The sequence below is a fragment of the Gopherus flavomarginatus genome, chromosome 12 (assembly GCF_025201925.1).
Source record: "Gopherus flavomarginatus isolate rGopFla2 chromosome 12, rGopFla2.mat.asm, whole genome shotgun sequence".
In the NCBI taxonomy this organism is placed as follows: Eukaryota; Metazoa; Chordata; order Testudines; family Testudinidae; genus Gopherus; species Gopherus flavomarginatus.
The window spans coordinates 24,296,883-24,321,201 of record NC_066628.1 but is presented as its reverse complement, the minus strand read 5'-3'; the positions used below and the strand labels follow the sequence as shown (position 1 = coordinate 24,321,201).

The window sequence follows — 24,319 nt, the reverse complement described above, 5'->3', positions numbered from 1 at the left end:
GGGGATTGCAGCAAACAGTCCCAGGGGCGGAGGAGTCTTCCACTCGACCCTGGCAGAGAGGTGGTGACCATTATACTATCTCCTAAAACATCTTCCTCCTTGGAAAAAAATCTATTGTAATTTTTGCAGAAAATTAGAACTGCCATCGTGGGTCAGACCAATAGTCCACCTAATCTAGTATCCTGTCTTGTGACAATGGCCAATGCCAGGTGCTTCTAAGGGAATGATCAGACCAGGCAATGACTCGCACCCTCCGCCCCCTTCCCACAACCCACGGCGCCAGAATGGGAAGAGGTGCACTGTGGGATAGCTGCCCATAATGCACCACTCCCAACACCGCTGCAAATGCTGCAAATGTGGTCACACTACAGTGCTGGTAGCTGTCAGTGTGGCCACACTGCAGCGCTTTCCCTACACAGCTGTACGAAGACAGGTTTAACTCCCAGCGCTGTACAGCTGCAAGTGTAGCCATGCCCTCAGTGAACCATCCCAACCAACCACTCCCAGCATCCAACCAACCAACCATTCCCAGTATCTGGCAGTCAAAGGACAGTTTAGGGACATGCAGAGCATGGGCCTGCATCCCTGATTATCTTGGGTAATAGCCAATGTACTTACCCTGAGGGACAGATTGAACCCATTCATAGTTTTGCCTCTCAAAATATAATGAACACACATCTACAACCTCAAGATACCTTTACAACCACAAGAATTCTAAAATCATGAGTTATACATCCTCGAGTCAAGAAATTTTAATAAATAAATTATATCTTTTTTTTATGTGCCTCTTTGTTCCTGAACCTGTAGAATGCAGTAAGGCCAGTTCCAATGCCTTGAGCCTGAACACCTGAATCAATCTTAGTCTGCCCTCATACTTTCCTGTTACTTCTTCCAAACATTTAATATACCTAAGGCCATATCTATACTTAAAGCAGGGGTGGCTCTAGACATTTCACCGCCCCAAGCATGGCATCATGCTGCGGGGGGCGCTCTGCCGATTGCCGGTCCTGCGGCTCTGGTGGACCTCCCACAGGCGTGCCTGCGGAGGGTCCCTTGGCCCCGCGGCCCAGCAGACCCTCCGCAGGCATGCCGTCGAAGGCTGCCTGCCTGCCGCCCTCCTGGTGACCGGCAGAGTGCCCCCTGCGGCATGCCGCCCCAAGCACGCGTTTGGCGTGCTGGGGCCTGGAGCCGCCTCTGACTTTAAGTGTGGCTTAACTCAAGTTATGTCAGCATAGAGTCACTACGGTTACTATGTCAAGTATCAGGAGGTAGCTGTGTTAGTCTGTATCCACAAAAACAGCAAAGCGTCTAGTGGCTCATTGTCTGTTAGTCTTTAAGGTGCCACCAGACTCCTTGTTGTTTTTACGGTTACTATGTGGCTTGTGTGCCTGCCTCCTGGACTCCTTGTCTCAGTAGTCAGGGTACTTACCAGAAGCACTTGTATAGATTCAGAATGAGGTGCATCATGAAGATATCCCATTGTATTTTGGGAAGCTTTGGTATGGCAGTGTATGCTGGGTACCAAACACGTCAGACGGGGTGGTTGTGGCCATGGGATCCAACTTCTTATAATGTGTTGTTAACTATCCACTAATTTTACATGTATCCCACATTACTTCGCGGAGCAGTCCGGCAGCTGAGGAGTTAAGCCCCCCCCCCCCCCGCCGCCGCCGCCGCCGCGGCCGCGCAATGCTACTCTGCCCATCCGGGAGATCCGGGGCTCAACTTCCCGGGTCACAAGCTGCTGCCGACTCTATTAAGATCCGGGAGCCTGGGCTGAGCCGCTGCTGCTCCCCAGCGGGGTGTGTGCGGGGAGAGCCCTTCCCCAGCGCCCCTCTGTGCCCAGCCGGGGGGGCTCTCGCCGGGGGCTGGAACCACCCCTGGGGCAGCCCCGGGCTCTGCCGACACCAGCCCCTGAGCCGGAGCCTGCAGGTGAGGGGAGAGACCCGGGGGAAGGGCTGGGGCCGGGACAAGGGTACCATCTGCTGCTTTGCTGTTCCTGCAAACCGAGGCTGCTCAGTCTCATCTGCTGGTGCCCAGGTGTAACGGCGCAAACAGATCCCGCTCCCGATTCCCTACTTTTGCTGCACTGAGCATGCCCGCCGCTGGCCTCTCTCTGCCCTCACTTCTACTTACGATTTGCTGTCTGCTTTGTGGGGGGTTAAAAGCATTAGGGGGGCAAATCACGGAGGGCGTCCGTCAGGGTCTGAGCAGGGGGCAGAAATTTACTGGCCAGGGGGGATCAAACTGCTGTAGGTAGCGGTAGGAGAGGGGCTGAAGGGAAAAAATCGGCGGTGGTAGCCGGGGTTAAGCGGGATTGGGGGGGGGGGGGGAGGAGACGCTGCCAGACCCTGTGCGGGGACACCGCCCCCCATTTAGGGAGGGGGTGGGGGGGAACAGTGACTCCCTGAGATGAGTCACCTGCTGTGTTCGCTAATCTGGGGGTGTCGGGGTTGGGGGGGGGGCAGAGGCTGTTTTCGTTCTGTTCCCAGGACTCTGCATGTCAGCCCCAGAGCAGGGGGCAGGTTCCTGGGGCTGAGTCTTAAAGGCACAGGCAGCCCAATTCCTAGACTCAAAGCTTAGACACCGCAGCTCCTCTCTATCCTATACAAGTGTTGCGGGGCTGTTACTGCTCCAGCCAGGAGACTGAATGCGGTGAAATATTGTACAGATGCCCCCTCCCTCCCTCAAACTCTTGCCGCTCACATTTTGACTATGTAAAAGAGTCTTCTATCAGTTTCTATGTCGATATGAAATCACTGCAGCTCCTTTCTCTTATATAGCATGCTGAATTGCTGACTCCCTCCCAGAACCCACATGTCCGCACCTCCTCCTGTACCCCAATCCCCTGCCCCAGGTCAGAGCCTGTACCCCTCACTCAGACTCCCCATAGCTTGCAACCCTCATGCCCCCCAACTCCATCCCAGAGCCTGCACCCCAAAAAGGGCCAGATTAACCTTTTGTGGGCACAGTGCTAAACATATTTGTGGGCCCCCATGAGAGAAATGGGGACATGGGGCAGGGGGGCAGAGTTCTCAGAGCGAGTGGTTGGCTGGGGGCAACGGGAGATGGGTCATGGTACTGCAGAGACAGCCCCACTCCACCCAGCCCAGTACAAGGACACTGTTTACAAACCAGGAGCTGCCAGATGCACATTGTCCAGCCCGGGCCTGCGCTGCCATCGTGCTTCTTCCCACTGGGGAGGGGCCCATGCTGCACCATGCTACGCCCCTGCCCAGCACCCCTCCGACTCCCTACGCCCAGGGCCGGCTCTAGCAATTTCGCTGCCCCAAGCACGGCGGCACACCGCGGGGGGCGCTCTGCTGCTCGCCGGTCCTGCGGCTCCGGTGGACCTCCCTCAGGCGTTTCTGCGGACAGTCAGCTGGTCCCGTGGCTCCGGTGGACCTGCCACAGGCGTTTCTGCGGAGGGTCCGATGGTTCCGCGGCTCCGGTGGAGCTGCCACAGGCGTGTCTGTGGGAGGTCCACCGGAGCAGCGGGAGCAGCGAACCCTCTGGAGCCACGCCTGCAGCAGCTCCACTGCAGTCGCCTGCCGCCCTCCCAGCAACCGGCAGAGCGCCCCCCGTGGCGTGCCGCCCCAAGCACGCGCTTGGTGCCCTGTGGCCTGGAGCCAGCCCTGCCTACGCCCAGTGCCACACCACCCAGAGATCCTCACAAACCCCCTGCCCAGCACCCCTCTGACTCCCTATGCCCAGTGCCACACCACCCAGAGACCCCCATAAACCCCCATGCCCAGTGCCCTCCCAGACCACTCCCCCACCCACTCAGAACCCCCCACACAGATCCCCTCACTGCCCTGTGCTCCCCTAGCTGAAGACCCCTCACAGCCCTCCCACAACTGCACAGTGCTCTGCACCTCCTCTCCCAGAGCCCCCCATAGATCCCCTCACTGCCCAGTGCCCCCCACCGCCACAACTGCACAGCACCCCATGTAGACCCTCCACACTTCCCAGTGCCCCGACACACACAGATCTCCCCCACGGCACAGCTCCCCAACACACACAGATCTCCCCACCCCCCACTGCTCAGCACCCCCTCCCCGACCCACTAGAGACCTACTCTCCCACACCCTAATCCCCAGCCACAATAGCTGGCCCTGATGGGAGGTGACTGTGTCTGCCAGGCTGAGCTGGCAGAGCACCCAGAGCTGGTCCTGGGGCAGGATAACTCTGGCCTCTTGGGAGTGGTGCAATCAGCCAGGCTGGAGCATAGCCTACCCGGGCCAAGCTCCCTCAGGACCCAGCTGAGCCTCCCCCACCCCTATCCCCTGTGACTGGTTGAGACTGGCCCAGCCTCTGCACCAGTCCCAGGTGGCTCTTCCCCCGGGGAGGCAGGTGGGGCCCCACAGGTCTCAGGCAGTGGAGACAGCTCAGAGCTGGAGCAGTGCTGGGGAGCGGGGCAGATCCCTGAGACGTGACTCCTGAGATACCACCCAGCCAACCCACACTCATTGGCCCTGTGGCCAGGAGCCCTGCTGAGCCCGCATGGTGGCCCCCAGCTGCTCGGTGATGAGCCCTCTACAGCAGTGGCATAGCCAGGTTCTAACATCAGGGGAGCAAACACATAAAAAGAGTCACCACCCAACATATCAAATTACTAATTATATACTTTTAAATTCGTTATACATATTTATTTTGTACTGAAAATAAAAACACAAGAATGATCCAGCCACAGAAGGGTTTGCACAGCCGGCATTTTGCAGGAGAACTTTAGATTATACTTAGATATACTTTCGATTCTAGAAAGTAAACGACAGAATACAGTAGTTTATAATTGTCACAGGTTTAAAAAAAATACTGGCCATTTTTTCCAGTTACTAATGTCAAAGTTAGAATCAGGACTCACAATTTGTCAGACCACTCTGTTTTATTAGCACAGCGCTCTGCCAATAACATTCAGAATATGTGAGCGGCCATGCAAGGCCAAAACAGTCTTATTTATACAGATAAAAGAGCGGGAATCAGACAAAGGAACAAAGAAAGCAAAACTGTAAAATTCACCTGGGGCACAGCATGCATATCCTACTTCCTTACTAACTCTTTATGGATCTGAGGCTAATACTTCACCAATTGCCCTTAAATGGTGCAATTGTTCTATGTGAATGTCTGTATTTCTGACACCTGGATTGCAGCATTCCAACAGTTTTTCTTAAAGGTACAGACAGCATTTCTTTAATCCTTTCTATTTTCACAATATAATTTATTTTACTTTCACACTAATTTCATTTTAAAATCAATCAATGAAATGCACTTTATTTATAATAGATCATAATACTAAAGTCACCAAAACGGCATAACAAATACAAGTTTTATGAGAATTGGTGAGCAAAGATCTCATAGCTCTTCGGGGTTGGACAAAGCAGTAATTTCCCTTAAAGTAGCTTTATTCATGGATTTTTTTAAAAACAGAAGACATCTCTACGACACAGGTTGGCAGTCTAACATTTTTGAAACACTGAGTACTGAAAGTTAGACTATTTAACCAATTTAAGACACAAACACACACACCTCTCTCTCTCTCTTCCTGCTTTCCTATCACCAGTTCTGTTACTACAGGAATGAAATATAGACATCTTTTAAAAAGGACAGTTACCTGTTCCGTATCTGGTGTTCTTCGAGATGTGTTGCTCCGGTCTATTCCACAGTAGGTGTGCGTGCTTGCCACGTGCACTGATGCCGGAAATTTTTGGAACACTGCTGCGACCCCTGGAGTGGCGCCTCTATAGCACGCTATAAGGGGAGCTGCGCACTCCCTCCACCCTCAGTTCCTTCTTGCCAGACAACTCCGACAGAGGGGAAGGAGGGTGGGATATGGACTAGACAAGAACAACACATCACTCAGAATACCAGTTACGGAACAGGTAACTGTCCTTTCTTCTTCGAGTGACTGCTCCTGTGTATTCCACAGTAGGTGACTCCAAGCTATATCTGATGTAGGTGGGTAGGAGTTTAAGGGTTATCGGGACGGAGTACCACCCTACCAAACCTGGCGTCATCCTGTGCTTGGGAGACGATCGCATAGCGCAAGGAAAAAGTGCGGACGGATGACCACGAGGCAGCCCTACATATGTCCTGGATAGGGACGTGAGCAACACAGGCGGCCAACGAGGCTTGCGTTCTCGTAGAATGCGCCTTCACTATAGGCAGTGAGGGAACCCATGCCAAGTCGTAACACGTGCGTATATACAAGGTGATCCAGCAGGAAATGCGCTGGATGGAAACTGGTTGCCCCCTAATCCGCTTGGCCGATGCAACGAATAGTTGCAAGGACTTCCTGAACAGCCTGGTTCGGTCCAGGTAGAAGGCCAGCACTCTATGTATGCCTAGCTTGTGTAGGTGGCATTCCTCGTTGGAGGAATGGGGCTTAGGACAGAGTACTGGTAGGAAAATGTCCCGATCCATATGGAAGGCAGAGACCACCTTCGGGGAAAAAGCGGGGTGTGGGTGAAGCTGGACCTTATCTTTGTGGAAAATCATACACGAGGGTTCCGAGGTCAAGGCCCTAAGCTCCAAGACTTGACGGGCTGAGGTGATAGCCACCAAGAATGCCACTTTCTAGGATAGGTGGGACCAGCAACACGTGGCCAAGGGTTCAAAGGGAGGACCCGCGAGGCAGGATAGCACTAGGTTCAGATCCCATTGTGGGACTGGGGCCCTGGCTTATGGGACTGCATAATCTAGGCACTTTAAAAAACAGGAGGTCATCTGGTGGGAGAACACCGATTGGCCTTACACCGAAGGGTGGAAGGCCGAAATGGTCACTAAATGAACCCTGACGGAGGCAGGAGCTAGCCCTTGGGTTCTAAGGGACAGGAGGTAATTGAGAATAAGCTGTAGGGATGCGAATGATGGGGAGGTGCCCCACTCCCCTGCCCACCTGGAGAACCTAGACCATTTGGCAAGGTACGTCCGCCTTGTGGATGGCTTTCTGTTCTCCAGCAGGATTCGTCGCACATCCTCCGAACACCTTCCCTCCTCCTGGTTTAACCATGGAAAAGCCACGCTGTCAGGTTGGGATGGAGAAGGCATCCCCTGTCCTGGGAGAGGAGGTCCGGATGAAGCGGCAGCCTTCACGGGAGGGCTGCTAAAAGCTGCAGAAGGGTCCCGTACCAATGTTGATGGGCCCAATCCAGGGCTATGAGGATAACCCTCGACCTGTCTGCCCTTACTTTCTGCAGAACCTTGCCTATCCAGGGGAAGGGTTGAAAGGCATAGAACAGTTGTCCTGACCACCGGAGGAGAAGTGCTTCCGAGATCACCTCCCTTTCTGCCCCTGCTCTGGAGCAGAACTGGGGGCAGCGCCTGTTCTGGGCGGTAGCGAAGAGGTTGACCTGGGGAGCTCCCCACTCTTGGAAGAGCTGATGGGTGACCTCCCAGTGGAGTGACCACTCGTATTGGTGGGAAAACACCCTGCTGAGGTGATCGGCTCGCACATTGCGTGCGCCGGGTAGGTGGAAGGCCCGTAGGGAGATATCATGGGCTATACAAAACTCCCAGGGGTCCAGGGCTTCCTGGCACAGGGCCGAGGAGTGCATGTCCCGCTGCCTGTTGATGTAATACATCATGGATGTGTTGTCCGTGAGGACTCTGACCGCCTACCCATGAAGATGCAAACTGAACGCGATGCACGCCAGACATACTGCCCTGAGCTCCCTGACGTTTATGTGCAGAGACAATTCCAAGGTCTACCACCTGCCTTGGGTTTGAATGTCCCCTATATGGGCTCCCCAGCCCAGGTCCGAGGCATCCAACACCAAGTCTACTGAGGGAGGGGTGTTCCAGAAGGGAATCCCGTTTAGCATATTGCTCGGGAGGGACCACCATTGCAGCACGGCCACCACGTTGTGTGGCATCGTGACTACCTTGTCCAGGCTGTCCCTGGACTGGGAATACTGGGAGGCCAACCAGAGTTGGAGAGGCCTGATTCTGAGTCTGGCATGTCGCAACACAGATGTGCATGCTGCCATGTGACCCAGGAGTTGAAGGCACACCCTTGCCGTCGTCGCGGGGAAGGTCGTGATTGAGGCTACGAGACTTTTGAGTGTCTCGAATCTGTCCCGGGGAAGAGAGACTGTGGCCTCTACGGAGTCTAGCAGAGCCCCTATGAAGTGTATGTGCTGGGCCGGTACAAACGTGGACTTGGCCTCGTTCATCACAAGGCCCAGACTCACACACGTGAACCTCAGGAATTGCATGTGGGCCTGCACCTAGGACTGAGAGCTGCCCTTGAGGAGCCAATCGTCCAGATAAGGGAAAATATGAATGTGGAGATACGCATCCTGGAGGTCCAGGGACACAAACCAATCCCCTGGGTCTAAGGAGGGGATGATGGAGGTCAGGGATACCATGCGGAACTTGTAGTGGACCATAAACCTGTTAAGGTTCCGCAGGTCGAGGATGGGCCGGAATCCACCTTTTATCCTTAGGATCAGGAAGTACCGGGAGTAAAATCCCTTGCCCTGATATTCCGCTGGTACACTCTCCACCGCACCCAGGTTGAGAAGGAGCGCCGCCTCTTGGTTTAGGAGGGTGGCATGTTCCTGGTCCCCGAAGTCCTCCCGGGGCGGGGAGTAGTGGAGGAGGGGTGAGGTGAACTGCAACATGTAGCCCCTGGAAATCATGCTGAGGACCCACTGGTCCGACGTTATACGGGACCACTGCACTTGGAACACAGATAAACAGTTGCAGAACACAAACTTTATTAACTGGGAGGCGTCCGTGGCAACAGGCCCGGTGGGAGCCCGCAAAGAGTCAAAACCGCCTCTTCCTCTGCCTCTTGCCCTTCGAAGGGCCTGGTCACGGGGCTGAGCGGGACTGACGCTGAGACCTGCGTCTCTGCTCCCTCGGTCGCTTAGGAGGGGGTTCATATCTACCCCTAGTGAGGGAAGCGGAGGTCTGCGGCCTAGGTTTGTCCTTCGCTGGAGGGACATATAGGACCAGAGTTTGCAGGGTGGTACGGGAGTCTTTCATCCCATGCAGGCGAACATTGGTTTGGTCTGCAAACAGTGCTTTCTCCTCGAAGGGAAGGTCCTGCATCAGAGACTGAGACTCTGCAGATAGACCAGACAGAAGAAGCCACGATGCCCTTCGCATGGATATGGCAGACGCCATAGAACGGGCTGCCGTGTCCGCCACGTCCGAGGTGGCTTGGAGGGCTGCTTTCGCCGCTGCTGCCCCTTCCTCCACCAGAGCCTCAAACTCTTTTTTGTCCCGCTCCAGGAGAAGAGTAGAACTTCAGTAGAGACCCCCACAAGTTAAAATCATAGCGGCTCAACAGGGCTTGGTGTTTGGCCACCCAAAGTTGAAAGCTCGCAGAAGAATAAACTTTCCTGCCAAAAGAATCAAGTCTCTTGGTGTCTTTGTCCTTGGGGGTGGGTGCATGCTGGCCGTGGCATTCCCGATGGTTGACTGACTCCACCACCAGGGAGTTAGGTGCTGGGTGGGAGTACAGGTACTCATATCCCTTAGCCGAAACAAAGTCATTTTTTTCTGCTTTCTTGGAGATGGGCACTAAGGAAGCTGGGGTCTGCCACAGGGCAGTCGATATGTTGGCCACATCTTGATGAAGGGGTAAGGCCACACGGCCTGGTGCCGAGGAGGACAGAACATTGGAAAGGGTGTCCAACGGCTCCTCCATCTCCTCAGGTTGGAGTTAGAGATTCAAGGCTACCCTTTTGAGGAGCTCCTGGTGAGCTTTAAAGTCCTCTTGTACAACAGACAGAGGCATCAGGAGGTGCCGCTGGTTCAACTCCCAAGACTGTGTCCAGGCCCAGTGCCGCCGGCTCAGTGCCTGTTGACTTCTGACTCTGTCTAGAGTGTACACTGAATGGGTCTGGGACGCCCCGGCTACTGAGCAGGGTCTTACCTGCGCAGGCAATTGCAGCCCCGCTGCCCATTGACACCATTGGCCCTGCCACAGTGCCCCTTGCCACTGACTGACTTTGGTGCCGAGCGGTGCAGGCTGCTCTTGGGGCCTGGAGCAGCTCGGGGACGGGCGGCTGGGTGCCGAGGTTGCCATTGACCGCACAGTGCTGTAGGAGCGATGGGAGCGTCTACGGTCATGCCAGTGCCGACCTTGAGATCTGGACCTCGACGACAATGAGGAGCAGTACTCGACCAAAGTGCTGCTCTCATAGTCGTCCCGGCGATCGTAGCTTCGACACTTCGGTGCCGGTAACGCCCAAGGAGAGCTCCATCTATGGTGTCTAGCGGAGCGGGCACTCAAGCCCGAGCATCCATGATGATGGCGTCGGGATCTGCTCCTGTAGCTCCTATCCGAAGAGAAGCGTCGACGCCGTTTGTCTTGGTGCCTGCACTCCCGATGGGGAGTGGAGGACCTTTGAGGCTGCCATGCAGGTGAGTCAGCCAGTCTGATCGGAGTGGAGGACTGACGCGAGCTATGTGAGGACCTTGGCGAACGGGGTGCACAGTCCTCCGAGCATGAGCTGTCTCTTGCCGGGGAGGGCTGGTGTGTTCCCAACAGCGGCTTCCCTCAGGACCAGGGGCCCATCTCGGGCGGCGCACCTTGCGCTGGGAGGGAAAGGATGTCGTGCGCGGCCTGTGCAGCCTCCGGCGTCGATGGCATTCTCACCGCGGTAGAGGCATGCGCAGATGGGACCGGACTACTCTGCTCGGCCCGAGTCGGAGGTCTGGGTCCTGCGGGGGATCGTGGGCTGCCCAGCTTGGGTCTGGACTCACCCTGTCCTTTTGTCGGCACTGCTCTGTCTTCCCTTGCTTCTTAGTAGGTGAGCAGTGCCGACTGATGGAGGGTGCCTTGCTCTGCACCGAGGATGAGGCACCCAGTGCCGAGTCCAATCGGCGTGCCGGTGCCGGGGCCAACGCAGATTCCATCAGCAGGGCCTGGAGCTGGATATCTCTCTCACATTTCATTTGAGGATTGAACGACCGACAGATCTTACAGCGATCAGTTACGTGAGTCTCACGCAAGCAGCGAAGACACGGAGTGTGCGGGTTGCTTCTTGGCATAGAACTGCAACAGGAGTCGCACGACTTGAAGCCTGGGTCATGGGGCATGCTCCGCACCAGGCAACAAACTAAAGAAGTTATCCAACTAAGGAGAAGATGAGTACTACTAAGGCTACTAGAAGGGCTACAGCAAGGCTGGAGCACAAAGTTCCGACTACATTCACTGGCGGCAAGAAGGAACTGAGGGTGGGGGAGTATGCAGCTCCCCTTATAGCGCGCTATAGAGGCGCCACTCCAGGGGTCGCAGCGGTGCTCCCCCACTACGGGTACTGCTAAGGGAAAAACTTCCGGCACCAGTGCACATGGCGAGCACGCACACCTACTGTGGACTACACAGGAGCAATCACTCAAAGAAGAATAGCTAGTCCCACATTGTTCTTCAAACCTCAGATCATTAAAATGCAGCTGTGCATTTGAGATACTATATAACTCTAGTACATTTTTCACTGCCTGCATCTACACTGACCTCAGGAGAGGAGAAGAGGACAAGAGTGTTCCTAGCATATATGATTAAAAAAAAGATGAGACACACCCACCCACTATCAATGCAACAAGAAGGGAGAACAGTAGCTGGGGCCAAGAGCGAAGATGCAATGAAACACTTCTGTACCCACACACATATTCATACACAAAAAAGTGAAAGAGCGCGCCTCAATCATCCAATAGATCAATTTGGCACTTTAGCCATGAGGAAGCAGATCATGAGTGTTTTCAACCACAAACATCATCCCTCCCGATTTGCAACCATCTGTGGACCGGTGACAGGTGCAAAGGCAGCCAAGTCATTGGAAATAAGCAAGGAGGAAGCCAGTGGGAAAAATGAAAGGGGCCACGCTGGTATCACCTTGGATTCAGGGGCGTGCTCCACACCCCCAAACCTTACCTCCTTTTTCACATATTTACACACAAAAAAGTGAAAGCGCGCACCTCAATCATCCAATAGATCGGGGTTGGCAACCTTTCAGAAGTGCTGTGCCGCGTCTTCATTTATTCTCTCTGATTTAAGGTTCTGCGTGCCGGTAATACATTTTAATGTTTTTAGAAGGTCTCTTTCTATAAGTCTATAATATATAACTAAACAATTGTTGTATATAAAGTAAATAGGGTTTTTAAAATGCTTAAGAAACTTCATTTAAAATTAAATTAAAATTCAGAACCCTCCAGACCTGGGCAGTGTGAGTGCCACTGAAAATCAGCTCACGTGCCACCCCTGCCATAGGTTGCCTACCCCTGCAATAGATCAATTTGGCACATTAGCCAGGAGGAAGCAGATTGATCAAAGAGGCCACTCTGGTATCACCTTGGGTTCAGGGGCATGCTTTGTACCTCCAAACCGTACTTCCCTTTTCACGTATTCGCACACAAAAAAGTAAAAGTGCGCCTAAGTCATCCAGTAGATCAGTTTGGCACATTAGCCAGGAGGAAGCAGATCATGAGTGTTTTCGACCACAAACCCATCCCTTCCGATTTGCAACCATCCCTGGACCAGTGACAGGTGCATAGGCAGCCAAGTCATTGGAAATAAGCAAGGAAGAAGCCAGTGGAAAAAATGAAAGGGGCCACTCTGGTATCACCTTGGGTTCAGGGGCGTGCTTTGTACCCCCAAACCTTACCTCCCTTTTCACATATTCACACACAAAAAAAGTGAAAGAGTGCACCTCAATCATCCAGTAGATCAGTTTGGCATATTAGCCAGGAGGAAGCAGATCGTGAGTGTTTTCGAACACAAACCCTGTCCCTCCTGATTCGCAACCCCATGGACCAGGTGGCAGCAAGTCCTGAGCAGGAGCCAAAATGGTAACGTTGCATGGCAGAAACTGCACCTAGTTGCAAAATGAGAGGGTTGCTCAATGTGTCATCACACCGGCTCCCACCCTGAACAACGCGCTCCCGGGTCTCGAGGGGGCAAATCAGAGGGAGGGACAGTGTCTGTGCAGGGGGAAAACTGACTGCATGGAGGGCAGGGGGTGTCACACAGCTGGAGGCAGGGCCAGGAGACGGGCCAAGGGGCAAAATCCAGGCAGGAGGTAGGCAGCAGGGTTAAGAACAGGATACAGGCACTGCCAGCCAGGATAGAGGGGAAACCCTGCAATAGGGAGCTGCAGAGGGGATAGAAATGACCCCAGACGGGGGAGTCATCTGCAGTCTTTGCAAAAATAGAGTGTGGGGGCAGAGGGGCTGCCCTCTCCCCTCCCTTCCGCAGCTCAGCACCCATTTTCTACAGGGCTGCCCAGAGGATTCAGGAGGCCCCGGGGCAAAGCAATTTCAGGGGCCTCTTCCATTAAAAAAAGAGTTGGAATACTATAGAATACTATATTCTCATGAGGGCCCCTGCGTGGCCTGGGGCATGGGGCAAATTGCCTCACTTGCCTCCCCCCGGGCAGCCCTGACTTTCTAGGGCTGAGTTTTTGAAGGCACAGGGCAACCCAATGCATAGGCCAGGCAGATCTTCCCTAAATAACATGGTGTATTGAGCTGCCAAAAGAGACTTGGTTCAGGGACATCTTTTACATACAGCTCCTCTCTTCCTCCCCATAAAAAAAAAGGGTAATTGTCAGACATGTTTTTAGGGTTTGAAAGAGTCTCTTATCAGTTTCTGTGTCTGCATAAAACCCTGTGGCAGTTCACAAAATGCCCTAGCTGCTGTTCTCATTGCCTGAATTGCTCTGCCTTTTTCTTGTGATCCATGGAACGTAGTTGCATTCTTTTAAGTTGTTTTCTTTTTAAACTTTTCTTTTGCTCACTCTGAGGCCTTGGCTACACTTGTGCGTTACAGCACAATAAGGCCTCCAAGGGCTCTCTACCTCACTCCCCATCCACACTGGCAAGGCACATAGAGCGCTCTGACTGCGCGGCTGGAGCGCTCCTGGTACTCCATCTCCCCGAGAGGAATAACACTTGTTGTGCTCTTGCTGGAGAGTCACCAGTGTGGACACCTAATGTGCTCTGATTGGCCTGTGGAAGTGTCCCACAATGCCTGTTCTAGCCCCTCTGGTCATCACTTTTGAACTCTGCTGCCCTGTCTTCAGGTGACCAAGGGTCAGATCTGCCCTTTAAATTCCCTGGGAATTTTGAAAATCCCCTTCCTGTTTGCTCAGCCAGGCATGGAGTGCTCTCAGCGCATCTTTCCAAGTGGCCATTTCTCCATGCGCCAGGCGATCCCCAGTATGGAGCAATGGTGAGGTGCTGGACCTCATCAGTGTTTGTGGGGGGGAAGCTGTGCAGTCCCAGCTGTGTGCCAGCTGTAGGAATTATGATACCTTTGGGCACATATCAAGGGCAATGATGGACAGGGGCCAGGAATGCGGTGCAGTGTCAGGTTAAAGTAAAGGAGCTGTGGAATGCCTACCGCAAAGTCTGCAAGGCAAACGGCTGCTCCTGTGCTGCCCCCACGACCTGCAAATTCTACAAAGAGATGGACGTGATACTTGGGGGTGATCCCACCTCCACTGCAATGACCATCATGGACACTTCCGAGCCCAGCACAGCAAGGGAGGAGGAGGAAGAGGAGGAGGAAAGAGTGAGCGATGGTGCTGAGGCAGGGGAGAGACACCCCGGAATCCCTAGATGCATGCAGCCAGGAGCTCTTCTCAAGCCAGGAGCAAGGCAGCCAGTCTTGGCATCCGGTGCTTGGGGAAGGACAAACAACGGAGGTTCCTGGTAAGCGGCTTTCTTTTTGGGAAGGAAGTTTTTAGGTACGGGTTCTTTGGGTGAGGAGGGGGGACCACTGCTGCACACAGGCAAACTGCGTATGGGCCAGGGTGGAAGCCGCATTGTAGGAGAAGACCCTCTCTTGTTTTCCCGGTCACCCTCAGCAGTGAGATATCTTCCAGGATGAACTCCTGTGGAGAATGTTGGGACAGTGTTCAGTGTAGGTGCCCCCTGCAGCTGTTGGCTCTCCCTAAGGCACAGAAACCCAGAGGACTGTGCAGCCAAGAAACAATCAGTCCCCATGGACCCTGTGCTTACTCACCATTTCTGGGGCTCCTGTGGGTTATGTGCGCTCGCTTTGGGACAGGCAAAGTATTGTTTTTGTGATTGCCCTCCTTAAATACAGGGGAATCATTGCTCTGTCTGGTGTGTACAATGCTGCCTCTGTTAAGTGTTGCATTTTGTCTGTATAGGTGCAACCTTGAGATCTCAGCCGTCATTCTTATCACTGGCCAACAGACTGAGAAGACTCAGGAAGAGGCCACGTAAAAGCAAAGAAGACATGCTGCATGAAGAATCGAAAGGCACAGAAGTGGAGGGAGAGCGAAAGGAGGATCCACCAGGAAAATGTGATGCACTGGCAGCAAAGTACGGAACAGCTGATTAGCATAATGGAGTGTCAAGCAGACTCTATCCAGGCGCTCGTCGCAATGCAGGTGGAACACTACTGCACTCGCCTCCCTCCCCCCCTCGCAGCCCTTTTCCCAAAATTCTTCCCCGTGTGCCCCCATGTCCCCTCCAACTCATTTTCCCCAACATCTGGGTTCTTACCACCCCCAGCTGCCTCCTACACCCGTAGCTTCACCATTCACTGTGCCCGCAAGAGGGGCCAAGATACCAGCGAAAGAATGACACTCAGCCTGAAGATAATAAGCAAGGCTTTACTGAGAGAAGGACTTACACTCCAAGCTGTGTGGGGAGTCCCTGAGGTGCACGAAGGGGCTGCAGGGGACTCTGGCCGTTTGGGACAGCTGGCCAGGCAGGACTCCACCAAGGGGAGTCCTCTACGATGCTATATCCCCTGCTCTTATCTCAGAGTTATATGGGGTCAACAGCTGGCTACATTCATAAATTGTGCACTTTATATAAACTGACTTGTTTACAGACAAAAAATATGCTGAACTGTACTAAACCATATCATGGCAGGGTCCATCAGGCAAAGTTCACTGAATGGCCTGTATCTTCCGCTCACATTCAGTCATGTACTCAGTCTGCCACTTAGCTCCTTGCCAATCTTCCTCAACCTTGCCCCTACACCCACCCACAAAAACTACAACCCTTATCCACTGCACTCAACCCTCCTCAACATACCTTATAGCCATCCTGAAGTGCAGCACTCAGTGCACAGCACTCCAGACAGGATTAGAGAGTATGAAATCAGGACATACTCAAGCCTATGAGTGAACCGGTACCCACCCCACCCCCATGCCCTTTTGGTATTTCTGTGTTACTTTGTTTTTTTTTTCAATAAATGAATTTTCTTTTCAATAAATGGAGTTTTTTACTTTGAAAACGTATTTTATTAGTGCATAAAGCAAAATATACCTTAGCCCAGGAAAGCAACAAGCACTGCAAGTCAGTGTCAAACACAGCCACTGCACTTAACTCCCATGCAGAGCAGCAGACATTACTGGTGGCTTTCAGCCTCAAATTGCTCCCTGAAGGCATCCCTAATCCTTGCAGCCCCATGCTGCGCCCCTCTAATAGCCCTGCTCTCTGGCTGTGCAAATTCAGCCTCCAGGGTTTGAACCTCCGAGGCCCATGCCTGAGTGAAGCTTTCACCCTTCCCTTCACAAATATTATGGAGAGTACAGCACGGGGATATAACCGCGGGAATGCTGTCTTCGGCCAAGTCTAGCTTCCCATAAAGAGAGCACTAGTGGCCCTTCAAACGGCCAGAAGAACACTCCACAGTCATTTGGCACTGGTTCAGCCTGCAGTTGAACCATTCCTGACTGCTGTCCAGGCTCCCTGTGTATGGTTTCATGAGCCACGGCATTAAAGGGTAAACGGGGTCTCCAAGGATCACAATGGGCATTTTGACTTCCCCTACAGTGATCCTCTGGTCTGGGAAAAAGGTCCCGGCTTGCAGCTTCTTGAACAGGACAGTGTTCCAAAAGATGCGTGCATCATGCACCCTTCTGGGCCAGCCTGTGTTAATGTCAATGACATGACCACGGTGATCCATAAGCGCCTGGAGAACCATGGAGAAATACCCCTTTTGGTTAACGTACTCGGAGGCTAGGTGGGCTGGTGCTAGAATAGGAATATGCATCCCATCTATCACCCCTCCACCGTTAGGGAAACCCATTTGTTCAAAACCAGCCACAATGTCATGCATGTTACCCAAAGTCATGGTTCTTCTGACCAGGATGTGATTAATGGCCCTGCAAATTTGCATCAACACAATTCCAACCGTCAACTTTCCCACTTCAAACTGGTTAGCGACCGATCAGTAGCTGTCTGGAGTTGCCAGGTTCCAGACTGCAATAGCCATCCGTTTCTCCACTGGCAGGGCAGCTCTCGATCTCGTGACTGCGCCGTAGGGTGGGGGCGAGCTCAGCACACAGTCCCATGAAAGTGGCTTTTCTCATCCAAAAGTTCTGCAACCACTGCTCGTCATCCCAGACTTGCAGGACGATGTGATCCCACCACTCAGTGCTTGTTTCCTGAGCCCAAAAGCAGCGTTCCACGGTGGAGAGCATGTCTGTGAATGAGACAAGCAATTTCGTGTTGTATGCGTTACGCAACTCGATATCATCTTTGGATTTCTCACTGTCACTTTGGATCTTAAGCAGTAACTCGACTGCCAAACGAGATGTGCTGGCGAAACTCATCAGCATGTTCCACAGCAGTTCGGGAAGACAACCCTGCACAGAAACAGTTGAAAGATAGCGCCAAATGTGGATGGAAACACAGGGATTGCTGGGATGTGAAGCAATGCATCATGGGGCATTGGGACAGGATCCAGAATGCCCCACACCCTCTTCCCACAAGCCGCAGTGCCAGAATGGGAAGAAGTACTCTGTGGGATAGCTGCCCATAATGCGCCACTCCAAATGCCGCTTCAAGTGCCACGCAAGCCACGCCAGTGCACTTGCAGCGGTCAGTCTGGACAGAATGGAGCACTTTCCCTGGTGCACTCTCCGAAGGCTGGTTTAACCCAAAGTGCTGTATATCTGCAAGTGTAGCCATGGCCTGAGCACTTCATAATGTACCTGCATTAACATTCTGCAGGTGGATGTCATTGTGCATCACTGTGCATATTTTTAATAGCAAATAATCTCTGAAAATATTAATTCGCTAGTGGCTTAAGCAATCTGATCTCAGTGTTTCTAGTATAACATTTCCCATTTGCCTTGAAACATTTTAATTTTAAAATTTTCTGGGGGGAGATTTTCTCTTTTTTTTAATACCCAAGTTTATTCTTTGGGATCATATGTCTTCAAGGCTTTCTGATTTCCTGGGTTGGTGTCAAAACTCTTTCATTTCTTTGATCCACCAATGGAGACTGCCTTTGTCAACTGTTATTTTGTCTTTCTATCCAACACTCTCGTGCTTCTTCTACACTTGTCTGTAGAATTTGGTTGCCAAATATTCCCTAAAGGCCATGTTTTTAAACCCTCCTACATCACAGTGCTCTAGAGCCTGGGCTACATCCCAAGCCCAGACATCTACACAGCAGTGAAACAACCTCGCAGCCTGAGCCCCATGAGCCCAATTTGGCTGGCATAGTCCAGCCATGGGCGTCTAGTTGCAGTGTAGACCTACAGAAAGGGGGTGTAAGCACAGGTCCCAGAATTAGGGGATAGCTGTTTTGGGGTGTGCGTGTGTTGGGAGCATGGTCAGAACGTACTGCACAACAGCTCTTCCGTCTTTGGGGCCCATAGGGGGCTGTGGAAAGCAAAGTGTAAGTTAGAATAGCATTAAGGCTGCTCTAACTTACACCAAAAGCCAAGTAGGACTTTGCATATAAGGAGTGTAATAATGAGCCACACCCAGCTCCCTGATGTGCCATCTAGCATGGTGGGAAAACTGAAACTGAGGTCAACTAAATAGCCAGAAACACAGTGAAAATTAATCTGAGGTTTCTGCATACTCCGCCAAGAGCCACAAAGAGGGTGTGATTTAAACATCTATTTAACGGTTGGCAATGTGATGCTGGAAACAGCGCAGAGGCCAGCAGGTCTGTGTGGGACGGGGTAACTTGGGGCTGACATGAGGGGCCAGTCAGCTGGGGATATATGCCAGGGCTCATGGGAGCTCTAACCCTGGCAATAGGGCAGATGGCAAGGGAGGCTGAGGAAGGGGAGCAAGTGACTGAACTTGTGAGATTGTGCTGGGGCAGCACGTACTGAGTGAGGGACCCTTGCTGTTTCAGCAGCCAGTGACTTTCAAGGAGGTGCCTGTGTATTTTCTGGGGCAGTGGGCTCTGCTGGAACCCAGTCAGAGAGCCTTCTACAGGGACATCATGCAAGAGAATTCTGAGACTGTGACCTTGCTGGGTAAGGATTCCTGTCTTTTCAGGTACTGCAAGCTGGGGTCTTGAAGTTTCTGGGTTGGGTTGTGTTAAAGGGTGTTTCCTGGCCTCTTAGATTTCAGAGGGAACCACCTCTATCATCCCATGTGTGAGAGACCGTCCCCTCTGCACCTCTCCCATGGGACCAGAGATTCAGGGACATAATGATGGTGCTGCTCTTCCCATAAGTAAGGCTCCCAAGTGGGAGAAACTCCCTGTTCCCAGTCCTCCTTCCCAGGGCAGGTTCCATCCCATGGGGCCTGTGACCCCTCTGCCAACTCAGAGATGGACTTGTGCCTCATGAGTCAGCTCTGCCTTAAGTCCCCCAAGGGCCAGGTTTTCAAGGGTATTTAGACATCTAACTATGCAGATAGCTGCCTCATGGGATTGCAAAGCACATGGAGATAGGTGTCTCTTTGCTACTGAAAATCCCACGAGGAGCCTGTCTGCATTTTTAAGCACCTAAAGACTTTTAAAAATCTGGCTCCAAGTTCCCTGTCGGTGCAGATCCCTAAACTCATTTTAGTGACTCAGCATCTGGGCCACACGTGCTGCCTTTCCCAGGGGGCTCTGGGACCATTTCCCTTGTTGTTCGTATTAAATGTTCCTACAGCAAAGAAAGGGGTTAAAATCCTGGCATAGCCTCCCTAACAACCACTCAGCAAACAGAGGGTAGGTTTGATTCCACTTGCTTTCTGTCCCCTGAATAGGATTTCCTATTCCCAAACCCAGCATCACCTCCTGGCCAGAGCAAGGGGAAGAGCTGTGGGTCCTGGCTGTCCAGGACTCTGAGGAAAGGGAACTCCCAGGAGTGGTTCAACCAACTCAGGAACCATCAGTGAAGGAAGCAAAAATCTGAGATTCCCACAAAAGGTCCATGAGCTCCACCAGTTCTACCTCTTCTCACTCAGGTCAGGATTATCCCAGCAGGGGTTGTATTTTCATGGCAAACGTCACTCATCATAGCTTCCCACCCACCCTGACTAATAGCTGGTAGTCTCTCCCTCTCTCTCAGCGTTCAGATGTGATGTGGAAGAGAACTGGTCCCCTCCTTTCTCCTCTCAGGTATTCAGCTCCTAAATCAGCTCCTCTATAGTTTCTTCCCCCCTTTCTTATTCCCTTTTCAGAGGTCCTCATTCCCCCCAGCAAAGGGACTGACTCCTGTCTGGATTCTCTCTGTGTCCCAGCAAGTGATGGGGCAGTGAGCAAAAATGAGGACGAGAATCTGCAGCAGGAAGGTGCTGAGCGAGTGGAACCGCCCAGGATGTTATTGCAACATCCTGAAGGGAACGTTTCCCAAAGCCCGGAGCAGGGGGCTGACAAGTGGAATCTGCGCCGGTCCCTTAGGCAGAAAGGAAAACAGCCTGTGGAGAGAGAGCTCAGAGAAACCATCCACCAGGAAATCCCCACTGGAGAGACATCAAACACATGTGGTGAGTGTGGGAAGAACTTCCGGTGGAGATCAGCCCTTATTGATCACCAGAGAATCCACACAGGAGAGAGGCCCTATCAGTGTGATGAATGTGGGAGAAGCTTCAGCAGGAGTTCGAACCTTGCTACTCATCAGAGATTGCACACGGGAGAGCGACCCTACAAATGCTCTGACTGTGGGAAAGGCTTTAATCACAGCTCCAATCTTTCTGCACATCAAAGAACCCACACAGGAGACCTGCCTTACAAGTGTCCCGAGTGTGGGAAAAGCTACAGTGTGAGCTCCTACCTCCTGAGACATCAGAAAATCCACACAGGAGAGAGACCCTATAAGTGTGATGAGTGTGAAAAGAGTTTCGGCCAGAGCTCAACCCTTGTTATCCACAAGAGAGTGCACACAGCAGAGAAGCCCTATAAATGCCTTGAGTGTTGGAAATGTTTCAGGAACAACTCTGATCTTATTAGACACCAGAGAACCCACACAGGAGAAAGACCTTATAAATGCAGCAAGTGTGGGAAAAGTTTCAATGAGAGCTCGCACCTCACCAGGCATCAGAAAACCCACACAGGGGAGAAATCCTATAAATGCCTCGAGTGCAATAAATGTTTCAAGAACAGCTCCAGGCTCATTAGACACCAGAGAACCCACATAGGGGAGAAATCCTATAAATGTCTTGACTGCGAGAAAAGCTTCAATCGGAGCTCAAACCTCATTGTCCATCAGAGATCCCACATGGAGCAAAAGCCCTACAAGTGCCTGGACTGTGCTAAAACCTTCAGCTGCAGCTCACAGCTGATCAGGCACCAGAGGATCCACACAGGAGAGAAACCCTATAAATGCCCCGACTGCAGGAAAAGCTTCACCGTGAGCTCACAACTGACTTCCCACCAGAGACTCCACACCGGAGAGAAGCCCTATGGATGCCCCGAGTGCGGGAAAAGCTTCCGTCACAGCTCAGGACTTGTGTCACATCAACGGAAACACAAGAAGGAGGGCTGCCCTGTGACTGTCCCTATTGTGGTGACAGCCCAGACTTTATTGCATATTACAGTGGTGCCCATGCAAAGCAGCAGTGCTTAGATCCCACGCAGGAGAAAGACACTATACATCTGTAGAATGGGTTGAAACTTTCTCATGAAAACTATTTTTGATGGAAAATTGTGGGGGTTGATTTGACCTATTTTTGTGAAAAGTGTCAAGTGTCTGCTTTCTAGGGGGAAAAAAATTGGTGGGTGTTTTGTTTTTTGATTTTTTTGGGGGGGGAGGCAAGGGGACAAAAATACTGAATGCCCTGACCTTGAAATATTGCTTTGGAAATGTTGCTAAATTGCCTCATGGGAGTCAGTGGTGTAGCCAGGTTTTAAGTGTAGGGGGAACAAACATAAAAAAGGCACCCTCCCTTGGCTCCTCCTCTGGCCTTGCCCCCCTTGGCTCCTCCTCTGGCCATGCCCTCGACCGGACCCCCCCGCCCCGCTCACCTTCCCTCCTGTGCCACCGCTTGTCCCCGACCTGCTCCCAGCACTCGGCACGCTCCACGCGGGGCTCGCCAGCCAGGCGGCCTTAAAGGCACAGGGGCCCTTTTGCCTCCCCCCGCCCGCCGCATTAGCAAAGGGCAGGTAGAGGGGGCCGGGGAGCACTTGGCTGCCGAGCCCTGAGCTGAGGAGCCGGCCCCCTCGCTCCTCCGGCCACGTCTGCCGCCCCCGCATGGCTCTTCCGGCCATGCTGCTGTCAGAGCCGGCTGGCAGGCACCGCTTCCTCTCCTGCCGCCCCATGGCTCCTCCGGCCGTGCTGCTGGCAGCGCCAGCCAGCAGGCACCACTTCCGCGTTGGCCTGCTGCTGCCGCCCCATGGTTCCTCCAGCCATGCTGCTGGCAGCGCCAGCCAGCAGGTGCCACTTCCGCGCCTGCCGCCCTGAGGGGAAGCAGCTGCTTCCGCTGAACCCCACTAGCTACACTACTGATGGGAGTTATAGTTCAGTTGCCTCGTCATATCCCCATTCTCCCCTAATGGCCAGGCTCTCAGCTGGATTACATCTCCCATGATGCACTACCTCCCTTTTCTAAGAGTATGTCTGCACTGCAGCTGGGAGCATGCTTCCCAACTTGGGCAGAAAGCTCTGCTCAAGTTAGTGTGGTGAAAATTGCAGAGTGAGCTAGGGTGGCAGCTTGAGCCAGCCACCTGAGTACAGATCCACCCAGACTACCCTGGCTGTGCTGCTATTTTAGTGCACTAGCTTGAGCAGAGCTAGCAGGTGTCTGTCTACCCGCTCTGGGATGCACCCTTCCAACTGCTGGTTAGATGTACCCCAAGAGGGAAAAGTGTGGTACATCATGGAACATATATGTGAACCTGGCCTATAGCGAACAATTCAGGCATGAGATATCCATGATATAACTCGCAGGAGGCACTGTGATGACATTTCCCATTCAAAATATTTCTGGTTTTGGCCAAATTTTTCTGTTGGGTGTAGAAGCATTTTTCACAAGCTAAAGATGAGTCGAATATGAGTCAACAGTGTAACACTGTTGCAAAAAAAGCAAACATCATTCTGGGATGTATTAGCAGGAGTGTTGTAAGCAAGACACAAGAAATAATTCTTCCACTCTACTCCACACTCATTAGGCCTTAGCTGGAGTATTGTGTCCAGTTGTGGGTGCCACATTTCAGAAAAGATGTGGACAAATTGGAGAGAGTCCAGAAAGGAGCAACAAAAATGATTAAAGGTCTAGAAAACATGACCTATGAGCGAAGATTGAAAAAACTGACCTTGTTTAATCTGGAAAAAAGAAGACTGAGAGGAGACATGATAATAGTTTTCAAATGCATAAAAGGAGGGGGGAGAAAAATTGTTCTCCTTAACCTCTGAGGATAGGACAAGAAGCAATGGGCTTAAATTGCAGCAAGGGCAGTTTAGGCTGGACATTAGGAAAAACATCCTAACTGTCAGGGTGGTTAAGCACTGAAATAAATTACCTAGGGAGGATGTGGAATCTCCATTATTGGAGATTTTTAAGAGTAGGTTAGACAAACACCTGTCAGGGATGGTCTAGATCAGGGATCGGCCACTGTTCAGAAGTGGTGTGCCAAGTCTTCATTTATTCACTCTAATTTAAGGTTTCGTGTGCCGGTAATACATTTTAATGGTTTTAGAAGGTCTATAAGTCTATAATATAGAACTAAACTATTGTTGTGTGTAAAGTAAATAAGGTTTTTAAAATGTTTAAGAAGATTCATTTAAAATTAAAATGCAGAGCCTCCTGAACCGGTGGCCAGGACCCGGGCAGTGTGAGTGCCACTGAAAATCAGCTCACATGCCGCGTTCGGCATGTGTGCCATAGGTTGCCTACCCCTGGTCCAGATAATACTTAGTCCTGCCCTGAGTGCAGGGGACTGGACTAGATGACCTCTCCAGATCCCTTCCAATCCTACACTTCTGTGATTCCACTAGTTCAAAAATCTCTTCCCAAACAGGAGGCTTATTAACTATGAAACAACCAGCAAAGGAACAAACTAGATTGACCTCCCTTCCCATCAAAGGTGTGAAAGCAGGACACACTTCAGGATCCAAACATTAAAAAAAGGAAATGGGCAGCAATTATTAAAATTAGGTAGAGGTTACATTTAAGCACAGTCATACAATACAGGCTACTATCG

General features: G+C 52.2%; 2 protein-coding genes across 2 annotated transcripts in view; one reads left to right on the top strand and one right to left on the bottom strand.

Annotated features, from left to right (window-relative positions):
• LOC127032468 (zinc finger protein 436-like) overlaps positions 1–24,319 on the bottom strand; it is a 148,834-nt gene that overhangs the window by 71,788 nt on the left and 52,727 nt on the right. The gene's annotated exons all lie outside the window — the stretch shown is intronic.
• Positions 1,777–23,862, top strand: LOC127032464 (zinc finger protein 501-like). The gene is made up of 3 exons (XM_050919760.1): positions 1,777–1,932; positions 19,097–19,220; positions 20,362–23,862. The coding sequence occupies exons 2-3, from the start codon at positions 19,187–19,189 to the stop codon at positions 21,744–21,746; spliced, it is 1,419 nt and encodes a 472-aa protein (XP_050775717.1). The 5' UTR covers positions 1,777–1,932; positions 19,097–19,186; the 3' UTR covers positions 21,747–23,862.